This window comes from Chiloscyllium plagiosum, unplaced genomic scaffold (genome assembly GCF_037043375.1).
Source record: "Chiloscyllium plagiosum isolate Xiang-an unplaced genomic scaffold, Cpla_swu_hap1 HiC_scaffold_7, whole genome shotgun sequence".
Lineage (NCBI taxonomy): Eukaryota > Metazoa > Chordata > Chondrichthyes > Orectolobiformes > Hemiscylliidae > Chiloscyllium > Chiloscyllium plagiosum.
In genome coordinates, this window is record NW_028270145.1 from 80,326,919 (window position 1) to 80,352,444 (window position 25,526).

Sequence of the window (25,526 nt, forward strand, 5' to 3'; positions counted from 1 at the left end):
TGTTGATACTGTTCCAAAATAAAAAAAGTGCTGCTTTTCACAGTACAACCAAACAAAGCTACTAAGGACAACATCTATCTTGTATTCCCTCAAATGACCCAGCACATACTACCTTCCTCAATGAAAATAAACATTTCCAAGCACAGTGCATATTGATTTAAAACCAAGTATTTTCTTAACTTAAGCGTATTTCATTACAGGTCACAGTAATTTTTTAAAAATAACGCTTCCAATTCTGTGTGCTTACCCAGTATCATCTATGGTATTTTTGCCACCTCCAGCAAGATGCCACCACCAACACATGTTCCCCTCCCCTGCACCGGCAGCATTTCACTGGGACCATTTCGTCCATGACACCGTAATGCACTCCTTCATCACTCCTAACACTTCCTCACTCTATGAAACTTCTCCATACAATCAATCATAGGAGGTGTAAGCTTTGCCCATTTACCTTCTCCCTCCTCACTGCCCAAGGCCCCAAACACGTTTCAGGTGACACAACATTTTACGTGTATTTCTTTCAATCTAGGAGAAAGTGAGGACTGTAGATGCTGGAGATCAGAGTCGAAGACTGTGGTGCTGGAAAAGCACAGGCAGCATCTGAGGAGCAGGAAAATCGACATTTCAGGCATAAGCCCTTCATCAGGAATGAGGCTTATGGGCCAAGAGGACTGAGAGATAAATGGAAGGGAAGTGGGTTTGGTGAGAAGGTAGCTGGGAACGTGATAGGTCGGAGAAGAGGGTGGAGCAGATAAGTGGGAATGAAGATGGGCAAGTAGGACTGTTCAAGAGGGTGGTGCCGAGTTGGAAGGTTGGGACTGGGATAAGGTGGGGGGAGGGGAAATGGGGAAACTGGTGAAATTCACAATGATCTCGCATGGTTGGAGGGTCCCAAGGTGGAAGAAGAGGCGTTCTTCCTCCAGGCATTGGGTGGTTAGGGTTTGGTGATTGAAGAGGTCCATGACCTGTATGTCTTTGGGGAGTAGGAAGGGAATTAAAGTGTTCAGCCACAGGGTAGAGGGGTTGGTCAGAACGGGTGTCCCAGAGATGTTCTCTGAAACAATCCGCAAGTTGGCGGAGATTTCTTTCAATCTAGTGTCCTGCAATCACTGCTCATAATGTGGATTCCTTTACACTGGCAAGATTAAACACAGACTGGGTGACTACATTGCAGAACACCTTCACCCTGTCTGTAGGAATGACTCTGACTTTCGAGTTGTTTGCCCTTTGAATAAACATCTTGCTTTCATCGTAAAATTTCTGTCCTGGACTTGCTGCAATTTTCCAATGAAGCACACTCCAAGATCATGGAATAATACCTAATTTTTTTGCTTAGGCACTTTACAGTCTTGAGGTCCCAATATTGAATTCAATAACTGCAGAAACTAACATTATGTCTGTTCACCATTCATCTTATGCTTTCTCCCTCCCTTCAACAGCCTCATCCTGTCTGGATTTTTATTTGGCTCTCAGTAATCAAGACCCTTTCCCTCCCTTTCACAATTTAACTTATATCCATTTTATATCTCATTTTCTCTATCACCACAATCAACTACCCCTTTGTCTTTTGCACTAATCATTTGTTCACTTTGTTCTTCCTCCACCTGTGAAAAGTATTAAAAAGAAATACTTTCATACCCTTTTCAGGGAGGAAGAGAACTCACACTGGACTCAAAGTTTTAACTCAATTTCTCTGCACAAATGCCAGACCTGTTGAGCTTATTCAGCTTTGCTCGCTTCTGATTTCCAGCATCGACATTTATGCTTTTAACATAGAAAATTGTTTATTGAACTCATTGCACCAAATTAGTCTAATGACTTACGTCCTTCGGTCCAATTCGCCCATGCCGACCAGACCAGATATCCTAACATAATCCAGTCCCATTTGTCAGCACTTGGCCCATATCCCTTGAAACCCTTTTATTCATCTATCCATCCAGATACCTTTTAAATGTTGCAATTGTACCAGCCTCCACTGGTACAATTGTACCAGCTTCCTCTGGCAGCTCATTCCATACACATACCACCCTCTGTGTGAATAAGTTGCCCCTTAGGTTCCTTTTAAATCTTTCTTCTCCCACCCAAAACTTATGCCCTCTAGTTATAGACTCCCCCACCCCAGGGGAAAAAAAAACTTGTCTATCCATGCCCCTCATGATTTTATAAACCTCTATAAGATCACCTCTCAGCCTCTGACGATCCAATCTATTTAGCCTCTCTCTATATATCAAGTTCTCCAATCCTTACAACATTCTTGTAAATCTTTTCTGAACCCTTTTAAGTTTTACAAAATCCTTCCTATATGAGGGAAACCAGAATTGCACGTAGTATTCCAAAAATGGGCTAACCAATGTCCTGTACAGCCACAAAATGACCTTGCAACTCCACTACTCAATGCACTGACCAATAAAGGAAATCATACCAAACTCCTCCTTCACTATCTTTTCAGCAGACTTGATTTTAACAAAATAAACTTTGTTCAAGCATTGTATTGTTTGTAGGTTTTCAGAACAGATTGAGAATAAGATTAGAGAAAATTAATTGAATTGCCAGCATGTCAGCATATATTCCAAAACACAGGACCTAAACTGAAGACAAGTTGGACAATGAGAAACATAGAAACATAGATGATAGGAGCAGGAGGAGACCATTTGGCCCTTCGAGTCTGCTCCGCCATTCATCACGATCATGGCTGATTGTCCAACTCAACAGCCTAATCGTGCTTTCTTCCCATAACCTTTGATCCCATTTGCCCCAAGTGCTACACCTAGCTGCATTCAATGTTTTGCCACTAACTACTTCCTGTGGTAATGAATTCCACGGGCTTACCACTCTTTGGGTGAAGAAATGTCTCCTCATTTCCATTCTAAATGGTCTACCCCGAATCCTCAGACTGTGACCCCTGGTTCTGGACACATCTACCAGCTGGAACATCCTCTCTGCATCTATCCTGTCTGGTCTTGTTAGACTTTTATAAGTCTTTATGAGATTTCCCCCCCCCCCCACCATTCATTGAACTCCAGCGAAAACAATCTTAACCTTGTCAATCTCTCCTCATACATCAATACTGGCATCCCCAGAATTAGAGTTGAGTGTGTGGTGCTGGAAAAGCACAGAGTCAGACAGCTTCTGAAGTGCAGGAGAATCGACGTTTCAGGCTTCAGCCCTGAAGTGTTTCCTGATGAAGGGTTTATGCCAAAACATCAATTCCCCTGGTCCTCTGACGCTGCCTGACCTGCTGTGCTTTTCCAGCACCATACTACTGACTCTAATCTCCAGCATCTGCAGTCCTCACTTTCTCCCATCTCCAGTATCAGCCTCGTAAACCTTTGCTGCACTCCCTCGAGAATGAGAGCATCCTTCTTCAGAAAAGAACACCAAACCTGCACACAATCTTCTAGATGTGGCCTCACCAAGGCCCTGTATAACTGCAACAACACATCCCTGCTCCTGTACTCGAAATCTCTGACAATGAAGGCCAACAAACTATTTGCCTTCGTTACCACCTGTTGCACCTGCTTGCCTACCTTCAGCCACTGCTGCACAAGGACAATCAGATCCTGCTGCACACTACCCTCTCCCAATTCACAGTCATTCATGTAGTCATCTGCCTTCTTGTTTTTGCTTCCAAAGTGAATAACCTCACATTTATCTAAATTATACTGCATCTGCCATTGATTTGCCCTCTCACCCAACCTGTCCAGGTCATGCTGAAAGGACCTCTGCATCCTCGTCACAGTTCACCCTCCCACCCAACTTGATATCATTTGCAAACTTTGAGATGCTACATTTTGTTCCTTTATCCAAATCATTATTATACATTGTGAATAGCTGGGGTCCCAGCACTGATCCCTGTGGCACCCACTAGTTACTGCCTGCCAGCTTGAAAAGGACCCATTAATTCCTCCTCTTTGTTTCCTCTCTGCTAACCAGTTTTCTACCCATCTCAATGTATTTTCCCCAATCCCATGATCTTTAATCACAAAATAATCTCTTATGCAGGACTTTGTCAAACGCTTTCTGATAGTCCAAATATACAACATCGACTGGCTCATCCTTGTCAATGCTACTAGTTACGTCTTCATAGAATTCCAACAGATTTGTCGAGCATGATTTCCCCTTCATAAATCCATTCTGACTGTCTAATCCTACCACTGCTTTCTAAATGCTCTGTTATGAAGTTCGTGGTAATGGATTCAAGAATTTTCCTCACTACCGAAGTTAGGCTTACTGGTCTATAGTTCTCTATTTCAAGAAAGAGTGATGAGGATTCACAAAACCGGACAAATGAAGGAAAACCATTTGATGGTGGTTAGTGTTGGATGTGATTATACAATAAGGATACTGAGACTTTGAAGACATCTAACTATAATTTTAAAACACAGGCGTCGAGGAACCCAAAGCTATATTAAGTGTGCAAAGATAACAAGTAATTGGTGAACAGGATTCAATACAGGATTGAATAACAGCAACAAAGCTTTCAGATGAGCAAACATCTATGGAGAGTGGAGGATTGGAGGCCAGCCAAGAGGTTAGATTAGATTCCCTACCATGTGGAAACAGGCCCTTCAGCCTAACAAGTTCACACCGACCCTCCGAAGAGTAACCCACCCAGGCCCATTTCCCTCTGATTAATGCACCTAACACTATAGGCAATTTAGCCTGGCCAATTCACCTGGCCTGCACATCTTTGAACTGTGGGAGGAAACCAGAGCACCCGGAGGAAACCCACGCAGACACGGGGAGAATGTGCAAACTCCACACAGACAACTGCCCGAGGCTGGAATCGAGGCTGGAATCGAACCTGGGACCCTGGTGCAGTGAGGCAGCAGTGCTAACCACTGAGCCACCGTGCCACCCCAAAGAGGGCATTAAAAGAGCTGAATATTGTAGAAACAAAGGTATGAACTGAATGTTTCAGTCGTGGATGGGTTGAGGTATGGGAGTTGGATAATGTTATGGAGAGCATGAATCCATGCTACGGTGAGCATGAATCTATGCTACAGTGAAGATATGTGGACTGAAGTTCAGCTCTGGATCTAGTTACATGCTGAGATCGCTTGCAATCTGATCAGAGAGGGAGATGAAATTTTTGCCAACGTCAAATGCCCAGCTCATTTGACAAGGCTGAAGAGAATGAATGGCTTAAGTTTTCAATGGCTAATTCAAAGAAACTGTGTATCATTGATGAACCAATACCTGACAAGGTGTATGACAACAGAAGCAATGGAGAGATCAAGATTAATGACAGAGAGGTGGAGCTGGATCTGAATGTCCACCCCCATCCCAAATGATATTCTAAGGACATCAAGCAGGTAAGTAATAGCAATGAATCAAAGATATATCACCAGAGATACAAAAGCTGACAGTATTCGACAGAAGAGAAGCTGTTAATGGAGATGCTGGTTATAAGTTGATTGGGAAGAGCTTAACTAATGAAGGAGGTTCCACAAAGTGTAACATGAGGTGAGTAACTGGTAGGAAGATGATGTGAATGTTAAAGTTGGCAAATTTGAGGAGCAAATGCGAAAGGCACATTCCCTCTTTTGTGCAAAATGCAGCTTTTTCTTGTACGTCAAATTGCTTTTCTAAATTAGGGATATACATAATCTTTATGAATTTGTTAACAGCTTAAATAACAGAGTTAAAAATCACACAATGCCAGGTTATAGTCCAACAGGTTTATTCCTGTTGGACTATAACCTCGTGTTGAGAGATTTTTAATTTTGCCCCTGCCAGTCCAACACCAGCATCTCCAAATTTTAAATAACAGGAATAGGTTATTGAAATCCTGAAAGCTATTTCACTGTCACTCCTTTATATTGTTGAATTATAGCATATAATTGAAGATGTAATTATATGTACTCACTTTTATCTCATATCTCTTTACCACAATCGTGCAGCTGAAACATGATCTTCTACCCCCTTGTTGTCACGTATAAAAGCCTTTACATTTGCCTTTAGGATATTTCCATCTTTGGTCCCAACAGATTTCAATTATCTTAAACATTACTGGCTTCATAAATGAACCACAAAATATTCTAACATTCTTTATTTTGAAAATAAACCACTTTAATATGAGAGGACATTTACTTGTATTTCATTCACTTATTAGACCTCAGTATCTGACCATGCTGCGTATATTAGCTTTGATACAATCTTGTCAAATTTATGACTAGGCATAACAATTAAATTGTTTTCTTTAAAATCCAGCTGCTCAAAGTTGTGAATTGCTACACCTGCAAGTTTTATGAATGGTGAGACCATAACAGAAATTTCATGTTCAAGCTTCCTCTGATAAACAGGAAAATCCTAGCAGTGATTTCCTTCACGTAACACTTACAGAAATGCCTGAAAAAAATCTTGCTAGCAATAAAATCCAGTATTAGAATCTGGCAAAATGCCAATCAGGACTCCACTCCAAAACTAATATGACAATGTTCAGTTCTGCTGTTTATAAGTGACCCTTCACACTCTTTTAAAGAAACACAAATATAAAAACACAATCACCCAGATGGGTCACTGAGAGATCACACCAAATGGAGAGAGACCAGATTGAGCATGCAGATTTTACTCAATTTATCTGATTCAATTATTCCATCTATTTTGTTATTCCATCAATTAATCTAAGTAACTTGAACACCAAGGTCCAATGACCCAAATGCAAAAACTACAGTTCTGAATTAAGTGTTATCTAATTTAAATTACTAAACCCCACTTGTCTTACTTTAAATCACATCATCTATCTTTTGGAAAATGTACTTAACGTACAGTCATTCGGAATTTGTTGTAAACTGATGCGGTTTCTTTCTTATAGATAAATGTTTTATGATGAAGCACCTTAGGTTGGGCAAATGAACCGAGATAAATCCAGAATACTTCTCCAGAATCCCAGATATTAGGAACAGAAGAGATGCATTTAAATTAATGAAAGGTCAGTACATCATAAAGATTTTCTTTATGTAATAAGTGATTTTAAAATGTCGGGATTACCTGCTGGGTGAGTAAGAAGCAAAACAAAAGATACTTTAATGGAGGTGGACATGTTAATGTCAAAGTGTACCAGGCCAGTAACTTTTACTTGTCTCTGTCGTGGCCTGTGCGATTCAATCATACAAGTAGTTATTTAGAGACTGCTAAATTTTTATCATAGCAAAGCAGAACAGTTTGATTTTGTAGATTCTTCTTCCAGTAGAAAAGACAGCACCTTTCTAATATTTTCCTCTAACCTAATTCCGTGGGAAATCAGTTCTACACTCAATTCATAATGCAACTCATAATAATAACCACTCAAGGTATTATATCCATTAGAAAAGCTCAGATTAGACAAAATAATTATCATGACCAAGTGTTTAAAATGGACTAATTCTATCCAAACAGGTACCAAAGATTTTTTTGTGTGTACTGTATCGGAGATCAAGCATTTACCAATATGTGCCAAGAATTTACCAAAATAAACAGAAAATCATTTTGAAATATGAACTGCATAGAAAAATGCTCCTCCTGTTCCTGCTTCCATCAATCATTTGACAATGGACTTGGAGTTTGCCTCACAATGGTTGAAACGATAAAATAGACTTTATAGCATTTTGTTGTCTTCTATAAGATTTTTTAGATTGGATTCACTCTAATACTTAGCACTTCTATAAAAATGTTGCTGAGAGGTGCTGGAAGACTGGAGGTGGGCAAACATGGTGCCACTATTTAGGAACAGTGGTAAGGAAAAGCCAGGGAACTACAGACCGGTGAGCCTGATATCGGTCATGGGCAAGTTGTTGGAGGGAATCCTGAGGTAAAGCATTTACATGCATTTGGAAAGGCAAGGACTGATTAGGGATAGACATCATGGTTTTGTGCGTGGGAAATTGTGTCTCACAAACTTGATTGAGTTTTTTGAAGAAGTAATAAGATTGATGAGGACAGAGTAGTGGATGTGACCTTTCTGGATTTCAGGAAGGCATTCAACAAGGTTCCTCATGGTAGACTGGTTAGCAAGGTGAGATCTCATGGAATACAGGGAGAACTAGCCATTTTGATACAGAAATAGCTCAAAGGTAGAAGATAGAAACTGATGGTGGAGGGTTGCCTTTCAGACTGGAGGCCTGGGACCAGTGGTGTGCCACAAGCATCGGTGCACCACATGGATTAATGCTGGGTCCACTGCTGTTTGTTCATTTATATAAATGATTCGGATGTGACATAGCAGGTATAGTTAGTAACTTTGCAGATGACATCAAAATTGGAGGTGCAGTGGATGGTGAAGAAGGTTACCTCAGAGTACAACGGGATCTTGATCAGATGGGCTAATGGGCCAATGGGCAAAGGAGTGGCAGATGTAGTTTCATTTAGATAAATGTGAGGAGCTGCATTTTGGAAAGGCAAATCAGAGCAGGATTAGAGGGCCAGAATTAGAGGGCATAAGTTTAGAGTAAGAGAGGAAAGATTTAAAAGGAACCTAAGGGGCAACCTTTTCATGCGCAGTGTGATGCATTTATGAAATGAGCTGCCAGAGGAAGTGGTGGAGGCTGGTACAATTACAGCATCTAAAAGGCTTCTGGAGGGGCATATGAAGATGGAGGATTTAGAGGGATATGGACCAAATGCTGGCAAATGGGACTAGATTAGGTTAGGACATGGGGTCGAAGTGGACGGGTTGGACCGAAAGGCCTGTTTCCGTGCTCTACCTCTCTATGAGTCCATGCTTTAAATGTTTGGGTTATTATTTTCTGTTCTAAAATTCAAATTTCTTAAGACATTGATTACTGGTGGGTAATTGTTCCCCTCATGGAACTAATCTTAATTTCTGAAGATGCACACAGCTGCTCTGCTGTTCTGTGCATGGTGATCAACATCAGCACACCAGCTGTGGCATTGACTTCCAGTTCAGGGAGTCATTGCCATGCACTGACTTTGGAGGCCCCTGAAGCTGGAAAGGAACTTGGAGGAAATACTGCCTACCAACTTGAAAAAGACTAATTTACATCTATTCTCTGATTTCTGTTTTCTAATCAATCCTTCATCCATGTTAATACGTTACCTCTTATGACATAAGCTTTTATTTTCTGTAGTTAACCCTTGATATTCCACCTCATCAAATTCTTTTAAAAATTCAAGTGATCATACATCCATTGGTTCCCTTTTGTCCACAGTACTTGTTATGTTCTACATTCATTCAGATAGAGCCTTTAGCGTTATTCTTTTATTCTCTTTGTAAATCTTAATCTTACCTGTTAGGTGACTCTTAGAAATGGGAGGACATGATAAATACTTTCTATTCCTGTCATAGTCTGTTTATTATTTCCCATAGTAATACCTTTCTCTTTGAACCTGAGCTTATTTTTTGATTTACAGCATTATTCCAAATTTGAAGCCTTGTTTCAGTTTAAAATCTTCTCTATTTCACCTGCTACGCAATTGGCAAAGACACAGGCCCCAGCACAATTCAGGTGGAGGCAATCCCATTGGTGCAGATTCCACTTTCTTTAAAAATGGTGCACACACTGGAACTCATTTCTGCCAGAACATTCTTTTAGCCACAAACTAATTTCTCTGATCTGATTTGTCAATGCCAATTCGCACGTAGCTCAAATAATAATGCAAAGATTATGACCTTTAGGTTCTCTTTATTAATTTGTTATCTAGCTCCTCATTCTGATAACGCACAACTACGTTCTTTGTCCTGCCTACATTGTTAGTATCTACACAGAAAACAACCACTAGATCCTCTCCCTCACATTGCAAGTTCCTTTCCAGCTGTTAGCAGATGCCCTGAGCCCTAGCACCAGGTGGGCAACAGAGACTTATGGACTCATGCACTTTACTGCAAAGAACAGTGTCAATCTCCCTCACCATATGTCCCCTACTTCCACCATATATCTTCTTAATCACCCCTTGAGTGGTTTAATGTAACATGGTCAGCTAGTTTATCCTGCTGTCACTCCCTGTCTCACCCAGCTAAGTTGACGGAACCTCAAACACATTGCACATCTACAAAGTATAAGATCTGTCATCTGGGTCACCTTCCCTCCCTCACTCAGTGTCACACTCTCCTGTCCCTGAACACTGACCAAATCAGAATAATCCAACCCAAAAATTCTGACTGTCATCAAATATAACCAGTCTGGTAATTCTCCCACTCTTTATTTGTACATATATTCCCCTAGGTCTGTCTGTTCCCAGAGCTCTATCTGAATTGTACCCTTTAGATATTTGTTTGTCAACCAAATGCTTTCTACCGGTGTTAAATTTTTATCATGCATCCACCATTCCACCAGCTCTTTCACAGTTCATAATACTTCCAAGGTTTGTCCTCTACATAGCCTGATTGTGCCCTGTACACCCAAGTCTAAATCATTAAATAAGGATCAAGAAGAGCAATGTGCTAATACTGTGCAGTGGAATTCCCCACTGTATATGGTCTAGTCCAAACAAAGACATTGATTATTTTTTGTTTCTTGTTCACTAATCATTGTTGCATTCATACGCCTTTTATTTCACCAGTTTCAATTTTGCTGATGGGTTTACTGTATAGCATTTTATCAAACGCCCTTTGGAAATTGAACCCCCTATCTTCCTTCAAAACCTACCCAAAAAGATACTGATTTGGTAAAGCTTTTGACGATATTCCATAATGCATAGCGGAGTGTCAAATATTGTTCGATAACACATTTGGGAAATGCTTTCAGGCATTTTACTATACTAATAACCCTATATAAATGCATGTCAAAAGACTTATGACACAGCAGTGGTATTCCTACGAATAAGCCAGGTGAGTTGGACCGAAGGGTCTGTTTCCATGCTGTACATCTCTATGACTCTATATCGCCTCTACCAGTGGTGTATTGTAACATATTTTTAAAAAGTTGATTTAAAATAATTACAAATGCAAGTTATTGGTGCTCATAGGGGTCAGTGAGTAGGAGGGGATTCCCATGGTACCATAATAATTTGGGTGGGGACCAGGGGAATTCCCCGGGATCCTAGTGTGTTTTGGTGCTCAGCCTGGGGGATATTCCAATAACTCTTGGAGAAACAGTGAGAAGTTTGCTCATGTGGTGGGGTAGTTGAAGGTGAGGAGGAATGCGGGATATGGGGGGGGGGGGCAGAATGTGGCAAGGGAAGTGGGTTGTGATATGGGATGTGGGGGAGAGAGTGGTGTGGTGTGGGGATGATGTGTTGTTGGTGGAATGTGGTGGGGGGGTGAGGGGGTGGAATGTGGTGGGGGAGTGAGGGGGTGGAATGTGGTGGGGGGGGCAATGTGGTGGGGGAGTGAGGGGGGGCAATGTGGTGGGGGGGTGACGGGGGAGCAATGTGGTGGGGGGGTGACGGGGGGGCAATGTGGTGGGGGGGTGACGGGGGGGCAATGTGGTGGGGGGGTGACGGGGGCAATGTGGTGGGGGGGTGACGGGGGCAATGTGGTGGGGGGGTGACGGGGGCAATGTGGTGGGGGGGTGACGGGGGCAATGTGGTGGGGGGGTGACGGGGGCAATGTGGTGGGGGGGTGACGGGGGCAATGTGGTGGGGGGGGTGACGGGGGCAATGTGGTGGGGGGGTGACGGGGGCAATGTGGTGGGGGGGTGACGGGGGCAATGTGGTGGGGGGGTGACGGGGGCAATGTGGTGGGGGGGTGACGGGGGCAATGTGGTGGGGGGGTGACGGGGGCAATGTGGTGGGGGGGTGACGGGGGCAATGTGGTGGGGGGGTGACGGGGGCAATGTGGTGGGGGGGTGACGGGGGCAATGTGGTGGGGGGGGTGACGGGGGCAATGTGGTGGGGGGGGTGACGGGGGAAATGTGGTGGGGGGGGGGTGACGGGGGAAATGTGGTGGGGGGGTGACGGGGGAAATGTGGTGGGGGGGTGACGGGGGAAATGTGGTGGGGGGGTGACGGGGGATTTGTGGTGGGGGGGGTGACGGGGGAAATGTGGTGGGGGGGGTGACGGGGGAAATGTGGTGGGGGGGGGTGACGGGGGAAATGTGGTGGGGGGGGTGACGGGGGAAATGTGGTGGGGGGTGACGGGGGAAATGTGGTGGGGGGGTGACGGGGGCAATGTGGTGGGGGGGTGACGGGGGCAATGTGGTGGGGGGGTGACGGGGGCAATGTGGTGGGGGGGGGTGACGGGGGAAATGTGGTGGGGGGGGGGGGTGACGGGGGAAATGTGGTGGGGGGTGACGGGGGAAATGTGGTGGGGGGGTGACGGGGGAAATGTGGTGGGGGGATGAGAGGGGCAATGTGGTGGGGGGTGAGAGGGGCAATGTGGTGGGGGGTGAGAGGGGCAATGTGGTGGGGGGTGAGAGGGGCAATGTGGTGGGGGGTGAGAGGGGCAATGTGGTGGGGGGTGAGAGGGGCAATGTGGTGGGGGGTGAGAGGGGCAATGTGGTGGGGGGTGAGAGGGGCAATGTGGTGGGGGGTGAGAGGGGCAATGTGGTGGGGGGTGAGAGGGGCAATGTGGTGGGGGGTGAGAGGGGCAATGTGGTGGGGGGTGAGAGGGGCAATGTGGTGGGGGGTGAGAGGGGCAATGTGATGGGGGGTGAGAGGGGCAATGTGGTGGGGGGTGAGAGGGGCAATGTGGTGGGGGGTGAGAGGGGCAATGTGGTGGGGGGTGAGAGGGGCAATGTGGTGGGGGGTGAGAGGGGCAATGTGGTGGGGGGTGAGAGGGGCAATGTGGTGGGGGGTGAGAGGGGCAATGTGGTGGGGGGTGAGAGGGGCAATGTGGTGGGGGGTGAGAGGGGCAATGTGGTGGGGGGTGAGAGGGGCAATGTGGTGGGGGGTGAGAGGGGCAATGTGGTGGGGGGTGAGAGGGGCAATGTGGTGGGGGGTGAGAGGGGCAATGTGGTGGGGGGTGAGAGGGGCAATGTGGTGGGGGGTGAGAGGGGCAATGTGGTGGGGGGTGAGAGGGGCAATGTGGTGGGGGGTGAGAGGGGCAATGTGGTGGGGGGTGAGAGGGGCAATGTGGTGGGGGGTGAGAGGGGCAATGTGGTGGGGGGTGAGAGGGGCAATGTGGTGGGGGGTGAGAGGGGCAATGTGGTGGGGGGTGAGAGGGGCAATGTGGTGGGGGGTGAGAGGGGCAATGTGGTGGGGGGTGAGAGGGGCAATGTGGTGGGGGGTGAGAGGGGCAATGTGGTGGGGGGTGAGAGGGGCAATGTGGTGGGGGGTGAGAGGGGCAATGTGGTGGGGGGTGAGAGGGGCAATGTGGTGGGGGTGAGAGGGGCAATGTGGTGGGGGGTGAGAGGGGCAATGTGGTGGGGGTGAGAGGGGCAATGTGGTGGGGGGTGAGAGGGGCAATGTGGTGGGGGGTGAGAGGGGCAATGTGGTGGGGGGTGAGAGGGGCAATGGTGGTGGGGGGTGAGAGGGGCAATGTGGTGGGGGTGAGGGGGGCAATGTGGTGGGGGGTGAGAGGGGCAATGTGGTGGGGGGTGAGAGGGGCAATGTGGTGGGGGGTGAGAGGGGCAATGTGGTGGGGGGTGAGAGGGGCAATGTGGTGGGGGGTGAGAGGGGCAATGTGGTGGGGGTGAGGGGGGCAATGTGGTGGGGGGTGAGAGGGGCAATGTGGTGGGGGTGAGAGGGGCAATGTGGTGGGGGGTGAGAGGGGCAATGTGGTGGGGGGTGAGAGGGGCAATGTGGTGGGGGGTGAGAGGGGCAATGTGGTGGGGGGTGAGAGGGGCAATGTGGTGGGGGGTGAGAGGGGCAATGTGGTGGGGGGGTGAGAGGGGCAATGTGGTGGGGGGTGAGAGGGGCAATGTGGTGGGGGGTGAGAGGGGCAATGTGGTGGGGGGTGAGAGGGGCAATGTGGTGGGGGTGAGAGGGGGCAATGTGGTGGGGTGAGAGGGGCAATGTGGTGGGGGGGTGGAGAGGGCAATGTGGTGGGGGTGAGAGGGGCAATGTGGTGGGGGGTGAGAGGGGCAATGTGGTGGGGGGTGAGAGGGGCAATGTGGTGGGGGGTGAGAGGGCAATGTGGGGGGGTGGAGAGGGGCAATGTGGTGGGGGGTGAGAGGGCAATGTGGTGGGGGGTGAGGAGGGGCAATGTGGTGGGGGGTGAGAGGGGCAATGTGGTGGGGGGTGAGAGGGGGCAATGTGGTGGGGGTGAGAGGGGCAATGTGGTGGGGGGTGAGAGGGGCAATGTGGTGGGGGGTGAGAGGGGCAATGTGGTGGGGGGTGAGAGGGGCAAGTGGTGGGGGGTGAGAGGGGCAATGTGGTGGGGGGGTGAGAGGGGCAATGTGGTGGGGGGTGAGAGGGGCAATGTGGTGGGGGTGAGAGGGGCATGTGGTGGGGGTGAGAGGGGCAATGTGGTGGGGGGTGAGAGGGGCAATGTGGTGGGGGGTGAGAGGGGCAATGTGGTGGGGGGTGAGAGGGGCAATGTGGTGGGGGGTGAGAGGGGCAATGTGGTGGGGGTGGAGAGGGGCAATGTGGTGGGGGTGAGGGGGCAATGTGGTGGGGGGTTGAGAGGGGCAATGTGGTGGGGGTGAGAGGGGCAATGTGGTGGGGGGTGAGAGGGGCAATGTGGTGGGGGGTGAGAGGGGCAATGTGGTGGGGGTGAGAGGGGCAATGTGGTGGGGGGTGAGAGGGGCAATGTGTGGGGGGTGAGAGGGGCAATGTGGTGGGGGGTGAGAGGGGCAATGTGGTGGGGGGTGAGAGGGGCAATGTGGTGGGGGGTGAGAGGGGCAATGTGGTGGGGGGTGAGAGGGGCAATGTGGTGGGGGTGAGAGGGGCAATGTGGTGGGGGTGAGAGGGGCAATGTGGTGGGGGGTGAGAGGGGCAATGTGGTGGGGGGTGAGAGGGGCAATGTGGTGGGGGGTGAGAGGGGCAATGTGGTGGGGGGTGAGAGGGGCAATGTGGTGGGGGGTGAGAGGGGCAATGTGGTGGGGGGTGAGAGGGGCAATGTGGTGGGGGGTGAGAGGGGCAATGTGGTGGAGGGGTGAGAGGGGCAATGTGGTGGAGGGTGAGAGGGGCAATGTGGTGGGGGGTGAGAGGGGCAATGTGGTGGGGGGTGAGAGGGGCAATGTGGTGGGGGGTGGGAGGGGCAATGTGGGTGGGGGGTGGGAGGGGCAATGTGGTGGGGGGTGAGAGGGGCAATGTGGTGGGGGGTGAGAGGGGCAATGTGGTGGGGGTGAGAGGGGCAATGTGGTGGGGGTGAGAGGGGCAATGTGGTGGGGGTGGAGAGGGGCAATGTGGTGGGGGGTGAGGGGGGCAATGTGGTGGGGGGGTGAGGGGGGGCAATGTGGTGGGGGTGAGGGGGGCAATGTGGTGGGGTGTGAGGGGGGCAATGTGGTGGGGGGTGACGGGGGCAATGTGGTGGGGGGTGACGGGGGCAATGTGTGTGGGGGGTTTGACGGGGGCAATGTGGTGGGGGGTGACGGGGGCAATGTGGTGGGGGGTGACGGGGGCAATGTGGTGGGGGGTGACGGGGGCAATGTGGTGGGGGGTGAGGGGGGCAATGTGGTGGGGGTGAGGGGGGCAATGTGGTGGGGGGTGAGGGGGGCAATGTGGTGGGGGGTGAGGGGGGCAATGTGGTGGGGGGTGAGGGGGGCAATGTGGTGGGGGGTGAGGGGGGCAATGTGGTGGGGGGTGAGGGGGGCAATGTGGCGGTGGGGGGTGAGGGGGGGCAATATGGTGGGGGGTGAGGGGGGGGCAATATGGTGGGGGGGGCGATGTAGTGTGGTGTGACGGGGAAGAATGTAGTGTGATGTGGGATGGGGGAATATGAAGTGGGTGGATGTGGTGTGTGGGGGGGGAATGTGGAGTTGGAGGATGTGGAATGGGATAGGGAGGATGTGGAATGGGATGGGGGTGATGTGGAATGGGATGAGGGGGATGTGGTGTGGGATGGGGGGGAAATGTGAAGTGGGGGGGGGATGTGGAGTGGGATGAGGGAACGTGGAGTGGGTGGATGTGGTGTGTGATGAGGGAACGTGGAGTGGGTGGATGTGGTGTGTAGGGGGGGGAATGATGAGTTGGAGGATGTGGAATGGGATGGGGAGGATGTGGGGTGGGGGGATGTGGAATGGGATGGGGAGGGGAAGTGGAATGGGATGGGGAGGGGACGTGGAATGGGATGGGGAGGGGACGTGGAATGGGATGGGGAGGGGACGTGGAATGGGATGGGGAGGAGAGGGGATGTGGAATGGGATGGGAAGTGGATGTGGAATGGGATGGGGGGATGTGTAATGGGATGGGTAGGGATGTGTAATGGGATGGGTAGGCATGTGGAGTGGGATGGGGGGGATTTGAAGTTGGGGGATGTGGTGTGGGACATGGGGAACGTGGAGTGGGGGGATGTGGTGTGGGATGGGGGGGATGTGAAGTGGGGGGGATGTGGAGTGGGATGAGGGAACGTGGAGTGCGTGGACGTGGTGTGGGGGTGGGAATGTGGAGTTGGAGGATGTGGAATGGGATGGAGGGGATGTGGAGTGGAATGGGATGGAGGGGATGTGGAGTGGAATGGGATGGGATGGAGGGGATGTGGAGTGGAATGGGGGGATGTGGAGTTGTTGGATGTGGTGCAGGGTGGGTAGGGTATTGTGGTGCAGGGTGGGTGGGGGAATGTGGTGCAGGGTGGGTGGGGGAATGTGGTGCAGGGTGGGTGGGGGAATGTGGTGCGGGGTGGGGGGGGAATGTGGTGCGGGGTGGGGGGGGAATGTGGTGCGGGGTGGGGGGGGGATGTGGTGCGGGGTGGGGGGGGGATGTGGTGCGGGGTGGGGGGGGATGTGATGCGGGGTGGGGGGGGATGTGATGCGGGGTGGGGGGGGATGTGATGCGGGGTGGGGGGGGGATGTGATGCGGGGTGGGGGGGGATGTGATGCGGGGTGGGGGGGGATGTGATGCGGGGTGGGGGGGGATGTGATGCGGGGTGGGGGGGGATGTGATGCGGGGTGGGGGGGGATGTGATGCGGGGTGGGGGGGGATGTGATGCGGGGTGGGGGGGGATGTGATGCGGGGTGGGGGGGGATGTGATGCGGGGTGGGGGGGGATGTGATGCGGGGTGGGGGGGGATGTGATGCGGGGTGGGGGGGGATGTGATGCGGGGTGGGGGGGGATGTGATGCGGGGTGGGGGGGGATGTGATGCGGGGTGGGGGGGGATGTGATGCGGGGTGGGGGGGGATGTGATGCGGGGTGGGGGGGGATGTGATGCGGGGTGGGGGGGGATGTGATGCGGGGTGGGGGGGATGTGATGCGGGGTGGGGGGGGATGTGATGCGGGGTGGGGGGGGATGTGATGCGGGGTGGGGGGGCATGTGATGCGGGGTGGGGGGTCTTGTGATGCGGGGTGGGGGGTCTTGTGATGCGGGGTGGGGGGTCTTGTGATGCGGGGTGGGGGGCTTGTAGTGCGGGGTGGGGGGGTGTAGTGCGGGGTGGGGGGGTGTAGTGCGGGGTGGGGGGGTGTAGTGCGGGGTGGGGGGGTGTAGTGCGGGGTGGGGGGTGTAGTGCGGGGTGGGGGGGTGTAGTGCGGGGTGGGGGGGGTGTAGTGCGGGGTGGGGGGGTGTAGTGCGGGGTGGGGGGGTGTAGTGCGGGGTGGGGGGGTGTAGTGCGGGGTGGAGGGGTGTAGTGCGGGGTGGGGGGGTGTAGTGCGGGGTGGGGGGGTGTAGTGCGGGGTGGGGGGGTGTAGTGCGGGGTGGGGGGGTGTAGTGCGGGGTGGGGGGGTGTAGTGCGGGGTGGGGGGGTGTAGTGCGGGGTGGGGGGGGTGTAGTGCGGGGTGGGGGGGTGTAGTGCGGGGTGGGGGGGTGTGTAGTGCGGGGGGGGGGTAGTGCGGGGTGGGGGGGTGGGTGGGGGGGTGTAGTGCGGGGTGGGGGGGTGTAGTGCGGGGTGGGGGGGTGTAGTGCGGGGTGGGGGGGTGTAGTGCGGGGTGGGGGGGTGTAGTGCGGGGTGGGGGGGTGTAGTGCGGGGTGGGGGGGTGTAGTGCGGGGTGGGGGGGTGTAGTGCGGGGTGGGGGGGTGTAGTGCGGGGTGGGGGGGTGTAGTGCGGGGTGGGGGGGGTGTAGTGCGGGGTGGGGGGGGTGTAGTGCGGGGTGGGGGGGTGTAGTGCGGGGTGGGGGGGTGTAGTGCGGGGTGGGGGGGTGTAGTGCGGGGTGGGGGGGTGTAGTGCGGGGTGGGGGGGTGTAGTGCGGGGTGGGGGGGTGTAGTGCGGGGTGGGGGGGTGTAGTGCGGGGTGGGGGGGTGTAGTGCGGGGTGGGGGGGTGTATTGCGGGGTGGGCGGGTGTATTGCGGGGTGGGGGGGTGTAGTGCGGGGTGGGGGGGTGTAGTGCGGGGTGGGGGGGTGTAGTGCGGGGTGGGGGGGTGTAGTGCGGGGTGGGGGGGTGTGATGCGGGGTGGGGAGGTGTAGTGCGGGGTTGGGGGGATGTGATGCGGGGTGGGGGGGGGAGATGTGATGCGGGGTGGGGGGGTGTAGTGCGGGGTGGGGGGGTGTAGTGCGGGGTGGGGGGGTGTAGTGCGGGGTGGGGGGGGTGTAGTGCGGGGTGGGGGGGGTGTAGTGCGGGGTGGGGGGGTGTAGTGCGGGGTGGGGGGGGTGTAGTGCGGGGTGGGGGGGGTGTAGTGCGGGGTGGGGGGGGTGTAGTGCGGGGTGGGGGGGGTGTAGTGCGGGGTGGGGGGGGTGTAGTGGGCGGCACGGTGGCACAGTGGTTAGCACTGCTGCCTCACAGCGCCTGAGAACCGGGTTCAATTCCCGCCTGAGGCGACTGACTGTGTGGAGTTTGCATGTTCTCCCCGTGTCTGCGTGGGTTTCCTCCGGGTGCTCCGGTTTCCTCCCACAGTCCAAAAGATGTGCAGGGTCAGGTGAATTGGCCATGCTAAATTGCCCGTAGTGTTAGGTAATGGGTAAATGTAGGGGTATGGGTGGGTTTCGCTTTGGCGGGTCGGTGTGGACTTGTTGGGCCGAAGGGCCTGTTTCCACACTGTAATGTAATCTAATCTTATCTAATCTAGTGCGGGGTGGGGGGGGTGTAGTGCGGGGTGGGGGGGGTGTAGTGCGGGGTGGGGGGGGTGTAGTGCGGCGTGGGGGGATGTGATGCGGGGAGGGGGGGATGTAGTGCAGGGTGGGGGGGGATGTAGTGCAGGGTGGGGGGGATGTAGTGCAGGGTGGGTTGGGGGGGATGAGATGCGGGGTGGGGGTGGGGATGAGATGCGGGGTGGGGGTGGGGATGTGATGCGGGGTGGGGGTGGGGATGTGATGCGGGGTGGGGGGGGATGTGATGCGGGGTGGGGGGGGGGATGTGATGCGGGGTGGGGGGGGGATGTGATGCGGGGTGGGGGGGGATGTGATGCGGGGTGGGGGGGGGATGTGATGCGGGGTGGGGGGGGGGATGTGATGCGGGGTGGGGGGGTGATGTGATGCGGGGTGGGGATGGGATGTGATGCGGGGTGGGGATGGGATGTGATGCGGGGTGGGGATGGGATGTGATGCGGGGTGGGGATGGGATGTGATGCGGGGTGGGGGGGATGTAGTGCGGGGTGAGGTCGGGTGTGGGGGGGGATGTAGTGTGGGGTGGGGTGGAGGGTGGTGGGATGTCGTGCGGGGTGAGGTGGGGTGTGGGGGGGGATGTAGTGCGGGGTAAGGTGGGGGGTTGGGGGGGATGTAGTGCGGGGTGAGGTGGGGGGATGTAGTGCGGGGTGAGGTGGGGGGATGTAGTGCGGGTGAGGTGGGGGGTGGGGGGATGTAGTGCGGGTGAGGTGGGGGGTGGGGGCTGTAGTGCGGGGTGAGGTGGGGGGTGGGGGGATGTAGTGCGGGGTGAGGTGGGGGGTGGGGGGATGTAGTGCGGGGTGAGGTGGGGGGTGGGGGGGGATGTAGTGCGGGGTGAGGTGGGGGGTGGGGGGATGTAGTGCGGGGTGAGGTGGGGGGTGGGGGGGATGTAGTGCTGGGTGAGGTGGGGGGTGGGGGGATGTAGTGCGGGGTGAGGTGGGGGGTGGGGAGATGTAGTGCGGGGTGAGGTGGGGGGTGGGGAGATGTAGTGCGGGGTGAGGTGGGGGGATGGGGAGATGTAGTGCGGGGTGAGGTGGGGGGTGGGGAGATGTAGTGCGGGGTGAGGTGGGGGGTGGGGAGATGTAGTGCGGTGTGAGGTGGGGGTTGGGGGGGGATGTAGTGCGGGGTGAGGTTGGGGTTGGGGGGGGATGTAGTGCGGGGTGAGGTGGGGGGTGGGGGGATGTAGTGCGGGGTGAGGTGGGGGGTGGGGGGGATGTAGTGCGGGGTGAGGTGGGGGGTGGGGGGGATGTAGTGCGGGGTGAGGTGGGGGGTGGGGGGATGTAGTGCGGGGTGAGGTGGTGGGTGGGGGGATGTAGTGCGGGGTGGGGTGGGGATGTAGTGCGGGGTGAGGTGGGGGGATGTAGTGCGGGTGAGGTGGGGGGTGGGGGGATGTAGTGCGGGGTGAGGTGGGGGGTGGGCGGATGTAGTGCGGGGTGAGGTGGGGGGTGGGGGGGATGTAGTGCGGGGTGAGGTGGGGGGATGTAGTGCGGGGTGAGGTGGGGTTGGGGGGATGTAGTGCGGGGTGAGGTGGGGGGTGTGGGGGGATGTAGTGCGGGGTGAGGTGGGGGGTGGGGGATGTAGTGCGGGGTGAGGTGGGGGGTGGAGGGGATGTAGTGCGGGGTGAGGTGGGGGGATGTAGTGCGGGGTGAGGGGATGTAGTGCGGGGTGAGGTGGGGGGTGGGGGGGTGTAGTGCGGGGTGAGGTGGGGGGGTGTAGTGCGGGGTGAGGTGGGGGGATGTAGTGCGGGGTGAGGTGGGGTTGGGGGGATGTAGTGCGGGGTGAGGTGGGGGGTGTGGGGGGATGTAGTGCGGGGTGAGGTGGGGGGTGGGGGATGTAGTGCGGGGTGAGGTGGGGGGTGGAGGGGATGTAGTGCGGGGTGAGGTGGGGGGATGTAGTGCGGGGTGAGGGGATGTAGTGCGGGGTGAGGTGGGGGGTGGGGGGGTGTAGTGCGGGGTGAGGTGGGGGGGTGTAGTGCGGGGTGAGGTGGGGGGGTGTAGTGCGGGGTGAGGTGGGGGTTGGGGGATGTAGTGCGGGGTGAGGTGGGGGGTGGGGGGGATGTAGTGCGGGGTGAGGTGGGGGGTGGGGGGGGGGTGTAGTGCGGGGTGAGGTGGGGGGATGTAGTGCGGGTGAGGTGGGGGGGATGTAGTGCGGGGTGAGGTGGGGGGTGGGGGGATGTAGTGCGGGGTGAGGTGTGGGGTGGGGGGATGTAGTGCGGGGTGAGGTGGGGGGTGGGGGGGATGTAGTGCGGGGTGAGGTGGGGGGTGGGGGGGATGTAGTGCAGGGTGAGGTGGGGGGTGGGGGGGATGTAGTGCGGGGTGAGGTGGGGGGGATGTAGTGCGTGGTGAGGTGGGGGGTGGGGGGGATGTGGTTGGGGGGTGGGGGGGATGTAGTGCGGGGTGGGGTGGGGGGTGAGGGGATGTTGTGCGGGGTGGGGTGGGGGTGGGGGGATGTAGTGCGGGGTGAGGTGGGGGGTGGGGGGATGTAGTGCGGGGTGAGGTGGGGGGTGGGGGGATGTAGTGCGGGGTGGGGTGGGGGATGTAGTGCGGGGTGGGGTGGGGGGATGTAGTGCGGGGTGAGGTGGGGGGTGGGGGGATGTAGTGCGGGGTGGGGTGGGGGGTGGGGGGGATGTAGTGCGGGGTGGGGTGGGGGGATGTAGTGCAGGGTGAGGTGGGGGGATGTAGTGCGGGGTGGGGTGGGGGGTGGGGGGATGTAGTGCGGGGTGGGGTGGGGGGTGGGGGGGATGTAGTGCGGGGTGGGGTTGGGGGGATGTAGTGCGGGGTGGGGGGTGGGGGGATGTAGTGCGGGGTGAGGTGGGGGGTGGGGGGGATGTAGTGCGGGGTGGGGTGGGGGGTGGGGGGATGTAGTGCGGGGTGAGGTGGGGGGGATGTATTGCTGGGTGAGGTGGGGGGTGGGGGGATGTAGTGCGGGGTGAGGTGGGGGGATGTAGTGCTGGGTGAGGTGGGGGGTGGGGGGATGTAGTGCTGGGTGAGGTGGGGGGTGGGGGGATGTAGTGCGGGGTGGGGTGGGGGGTGGGGGGATGTAGTGCGGGGTGAGGTGGGGGGATGTAGTGCGGGGTGGGGTGGGGGGATGTAGTGCGGGGTGGGGTGGGGGGATGTAGTGCGGGGTGGGGTGGGGGGATGTAGTGCGGGGTGGGGTGGGGGGATGTAGTGCGGGGTGGGGTGGGGGGATGTAGTGCGGGGTGAGGTGGGGGGTGGGGGGATGTAGTGCGGGGTGGGGTGGGGGGGATGTAGTGCGGGGTGGGGTGGGGGGATGTAGTGCAGGGTGAGGTGGGGGGATGTAGTGCGGGGTGGGGTGGGGGGTGGGGGGATGTAGTGCGGAGTGGGGTGGGGGGTGGGGGGATGTAGTGCGGGGTGGGGTTGGGGGGATGTAGTGCGGGGTGGGGGGTGGGGGGATGTAGTGCGGGGTGAGGTGGGGGGTGGGGGGGATGTAGTGCGGGGTGGGGTGGGGGGTGGGGGGATGTAGTGCGGGGTGAGGTGGGGGGGATGTATTGCTGGGTGAGGTGGGGGGTGGGGGGATGTAGTGCGGGGTGAGGTGGGGGGATGTAGTGCTGGGTGAGGTGGGGGGTGGGGGGATGTAGTGCTGGGTGAGGTGGGGGGTGGGGGGATGTAGTGCGGGGTGGGGTGGGGGGTGGGGGGATGTAGTGCGGGGTGAGGTGGGGGGATGTAGTGCGGGGTGGGGTGGGGGGATGTAGTGCGGGGTGGGGTGGGGGGATGTAGTGCGGGGTGGGGTGGGGGGATGTAGTGCGGGGTGAGGTGGGGGGATGTAGTGCGGGGTGGGGTGGGGGGATGTAATGCGGGGTGGGGTGGGGGGATGTAGTGCGGGGTGGGGTGGGGTGGGGGGTGGGGGGATGTAGTGCGGGGTGGGGTGGGGGCTGGGGGGATGTAATGCGGGGTGGGGTGGGGGGGGATGTAGTGCGGGGTGGGGTGGGGGGATGTAGTGCGGGGTGGGGGGTGGGGGGATGTAGTGCGGGGTGAGGTGGGGGGTGGGGGGATGTAGTGGGGGGTGGGGTGGGGGGGATGTATTGCTGGGTGAGGTGGGGGGTGGGGGGATGTAGTGCGGGGTGGGGTGGGGGGTGTAGTGCGGGGTGAGGTGGGGGGTGGGGGGGGGTGAGGTGGGGGGTGGGGGGGGATGTGGTGGGGGGTGGGGGGGATGTGCTGTGCGGTGGATCAATGGGAATCCCCGGGGGTGGCTGATGCAACGTCGCTCTGATTCGTCCCGATCGCCTCCCTTCTTTCTGACCACGATTCCATGTGCCCCAGCGCTTACCCTCCGGTCTCTCCTTTTGTCATCGTCTCGATTTCGTGTATTTTTGTTTTGGGAGAAGGAGTAAATCAAACAACCGTGTTAAGTACAAATCTGTAAAATGTATTCGCCGCGGTTCACCAGCCTCCCCTTCCGATCTGCACAAACCGGAAGTGAGCGAGGGCCACACTAACTGCCGCTCCGGGTGCAACGGAAGCTTCCAAGGTTCGATCCGGCGGCGGGATGGAGTTTCCCAGTCGCTCGGCGCGGCCGGGGGGAAACTGTCTGGGAAAAGGAAACCTGGGAACTCAGAAACGTTTCAATGTTTGAACCTGAACTCATGGAAGCAAGAAAAAAATGTATGGTTTCGAGGAGGATTCTCTAGTGCCGGTGACTGTGCAAAAAAACTCGCCCAGCTCAGAACAAACTTTCATCCCCTAACATTAAACCTAAGCCTGGGGAAAAGATTGTGACTATTCACTCTGTCCGTGCCCCTCATGGATATATTTCTTCCAGGTGGTTCCTTAGCCTTGATGCTCTCGTGCAATCAACCTATCCTTAAAATTAAAACACTCCAATCTAGGCAATATCCTAGTGAACTTCGTTTGCACCCTTTTTAAATCCTTCAAAACCTTCATATAGTCCGGGACCAGAATTGCACACCGTACTCCAAATGTGGCCTAATACAGTCTTAAGTCTTATACCGTTGCAATATGACTTGTCAATTTTTATAATCAATGATGAAGGCAAGCATGCTGTACGCCTTCTTTACCAATTTGTCCTGCCATTTTCAGAGTTATAGACTCACACACAAGATCCTTCAGTATATCAATGCTTATAAGGATCCTGCTATTTACCAAATACGTGCCTCTTGTATTTGGCCTCCCAAAGTGCATCGCCTCACAGCTGTCCAGATTAAACTCCACTCAAATTTCCAACTGATCTATACCCTTTCACAATTTTCCTCACTAACCACAACTCCACCAATTTTTGTCTGCCTATAAACTTACAAATCAGTCCACCTGCATTTTCATCCAAATCATTTATATATATTTACAACATTGCAGCATTGATTCATGAAGAGCACCATTGGTCCAAGACTCCAGTCAGAAAAATAACCTTCTACAATTATTCTTCTATGACCTAGGCAATTTTGTATTCAAGTTACCAACTCAATGGATTGCTTATGACTTAATCTTCTGGACCAGCTTACCATGAGAGACCTTATCAATTAGTAAAGTCCATGTAGACAACATCTACTGATCAACATTTCGGGCAAAAGCCCTTCATCATGAATGGGCTTTTGCCCGAAACATCAATTTTTCTGCTGTTTGGATGCTGCCTGACCTGCTGTGCTTTTCTAGCACTACTCTAATCTAGACTCTGATCTCCAACATTTGCAGTCCTCACTTTTGCCTAACATCTACTGATCTTCTCCCATAGCTCTTTGTGGCAAGGAGTTCCAAAGACTTTCAAACCTCTGAGAGAAGAAATTCCTTCTCATCTGAATCTTAAATTGGTACCTCTTTATTCTCAGACCATGACTTCTGGTTCTAGACTGTTCATGAGGGGAGACATCCTCTCAGCATTTACCCTTAAGAATCCTATATGTTTCAATGAGATCACCTCTCGTTCAAGGATATACATCCCTTCGAAAAGATAGGCAGGTGGACAGTGGGGACAACTTATATAGAATCTGTGTGGGTAGAATTGGGGAACTGCAAAGGTAAAAAAAAATATGGTTGGAGCTGGAGCGCAAAATACACCAGTAGATAGAAAAGATGTGTAGGAAAAGCAAAGTTACAGTGATCATGGGGAATTTCAATATGTAGGTGGACTTTGAAAATCAGATTGGTACTGGATTGCAAGAAAATGAATTTGTGCAATGTCTACGAGATGGCTTTTTGGATCAGCATGTGGTAGAGCCCAGTAGGGAACAGGCAATAATGTCTTTAGTATTGTGCAATGAAGTGGACTTGATAAGGAAGCTTAAGGTGAGGGAATCCTTAGGAGGCATTGATCATAATATGATTGAATTTACTCTGCAATTTGGGAGGGAAAAGATAGAATCAGAAGTAACAGTATTACAGCTGAATAAAGGCAACAACAGAAGAACTGGAAAGAATTGACTGGGCGAGAAGCCTCATTGGAAAGACAGTAGAAGAGCAATGGCAGGAGTTTCTGGGAGTAATTCAAGAGATACAGCAGAGATTCATCCTGAAGAAAAATAAGCATGGTACAGGGAGGATGAGGCAACCATGGCTGACTAGGGAAGTCAGGGATAGCATAAAAGCAAAAGAGAAAGCACATAATGTA

At 54.2% G+C, this 25,526-nt stretch overlaps 1 protein-coding gene across 1 annotated transcript in view; it reads right to left on the bottom strand.

Moving 5' to 3' along the window:
• The window catches only part of dars1 (aspartyl-tRNA synthetase 1), a 94,865-nt gene extending 71,476 nt beyond the window's left edge, over positions 1 to 23,389 (bottom strand). Inside the window, exon 1 of the mRNA XM_043694024.2 lies at positions 23,235 to 23,389. Coding sequence (XP_043549959.1) covers positions 23,235 to 23,257 — 23 coding nt within the window. The 5' untranslated portion in view covers positions 23,258 to 23,389. The remainder of the gene's footprint in view (positions 1 to 23,234) is intronic.
• Between the last annotated feature and the right edge of the window lie 2,137 nt (positions 23,390 to 25,526).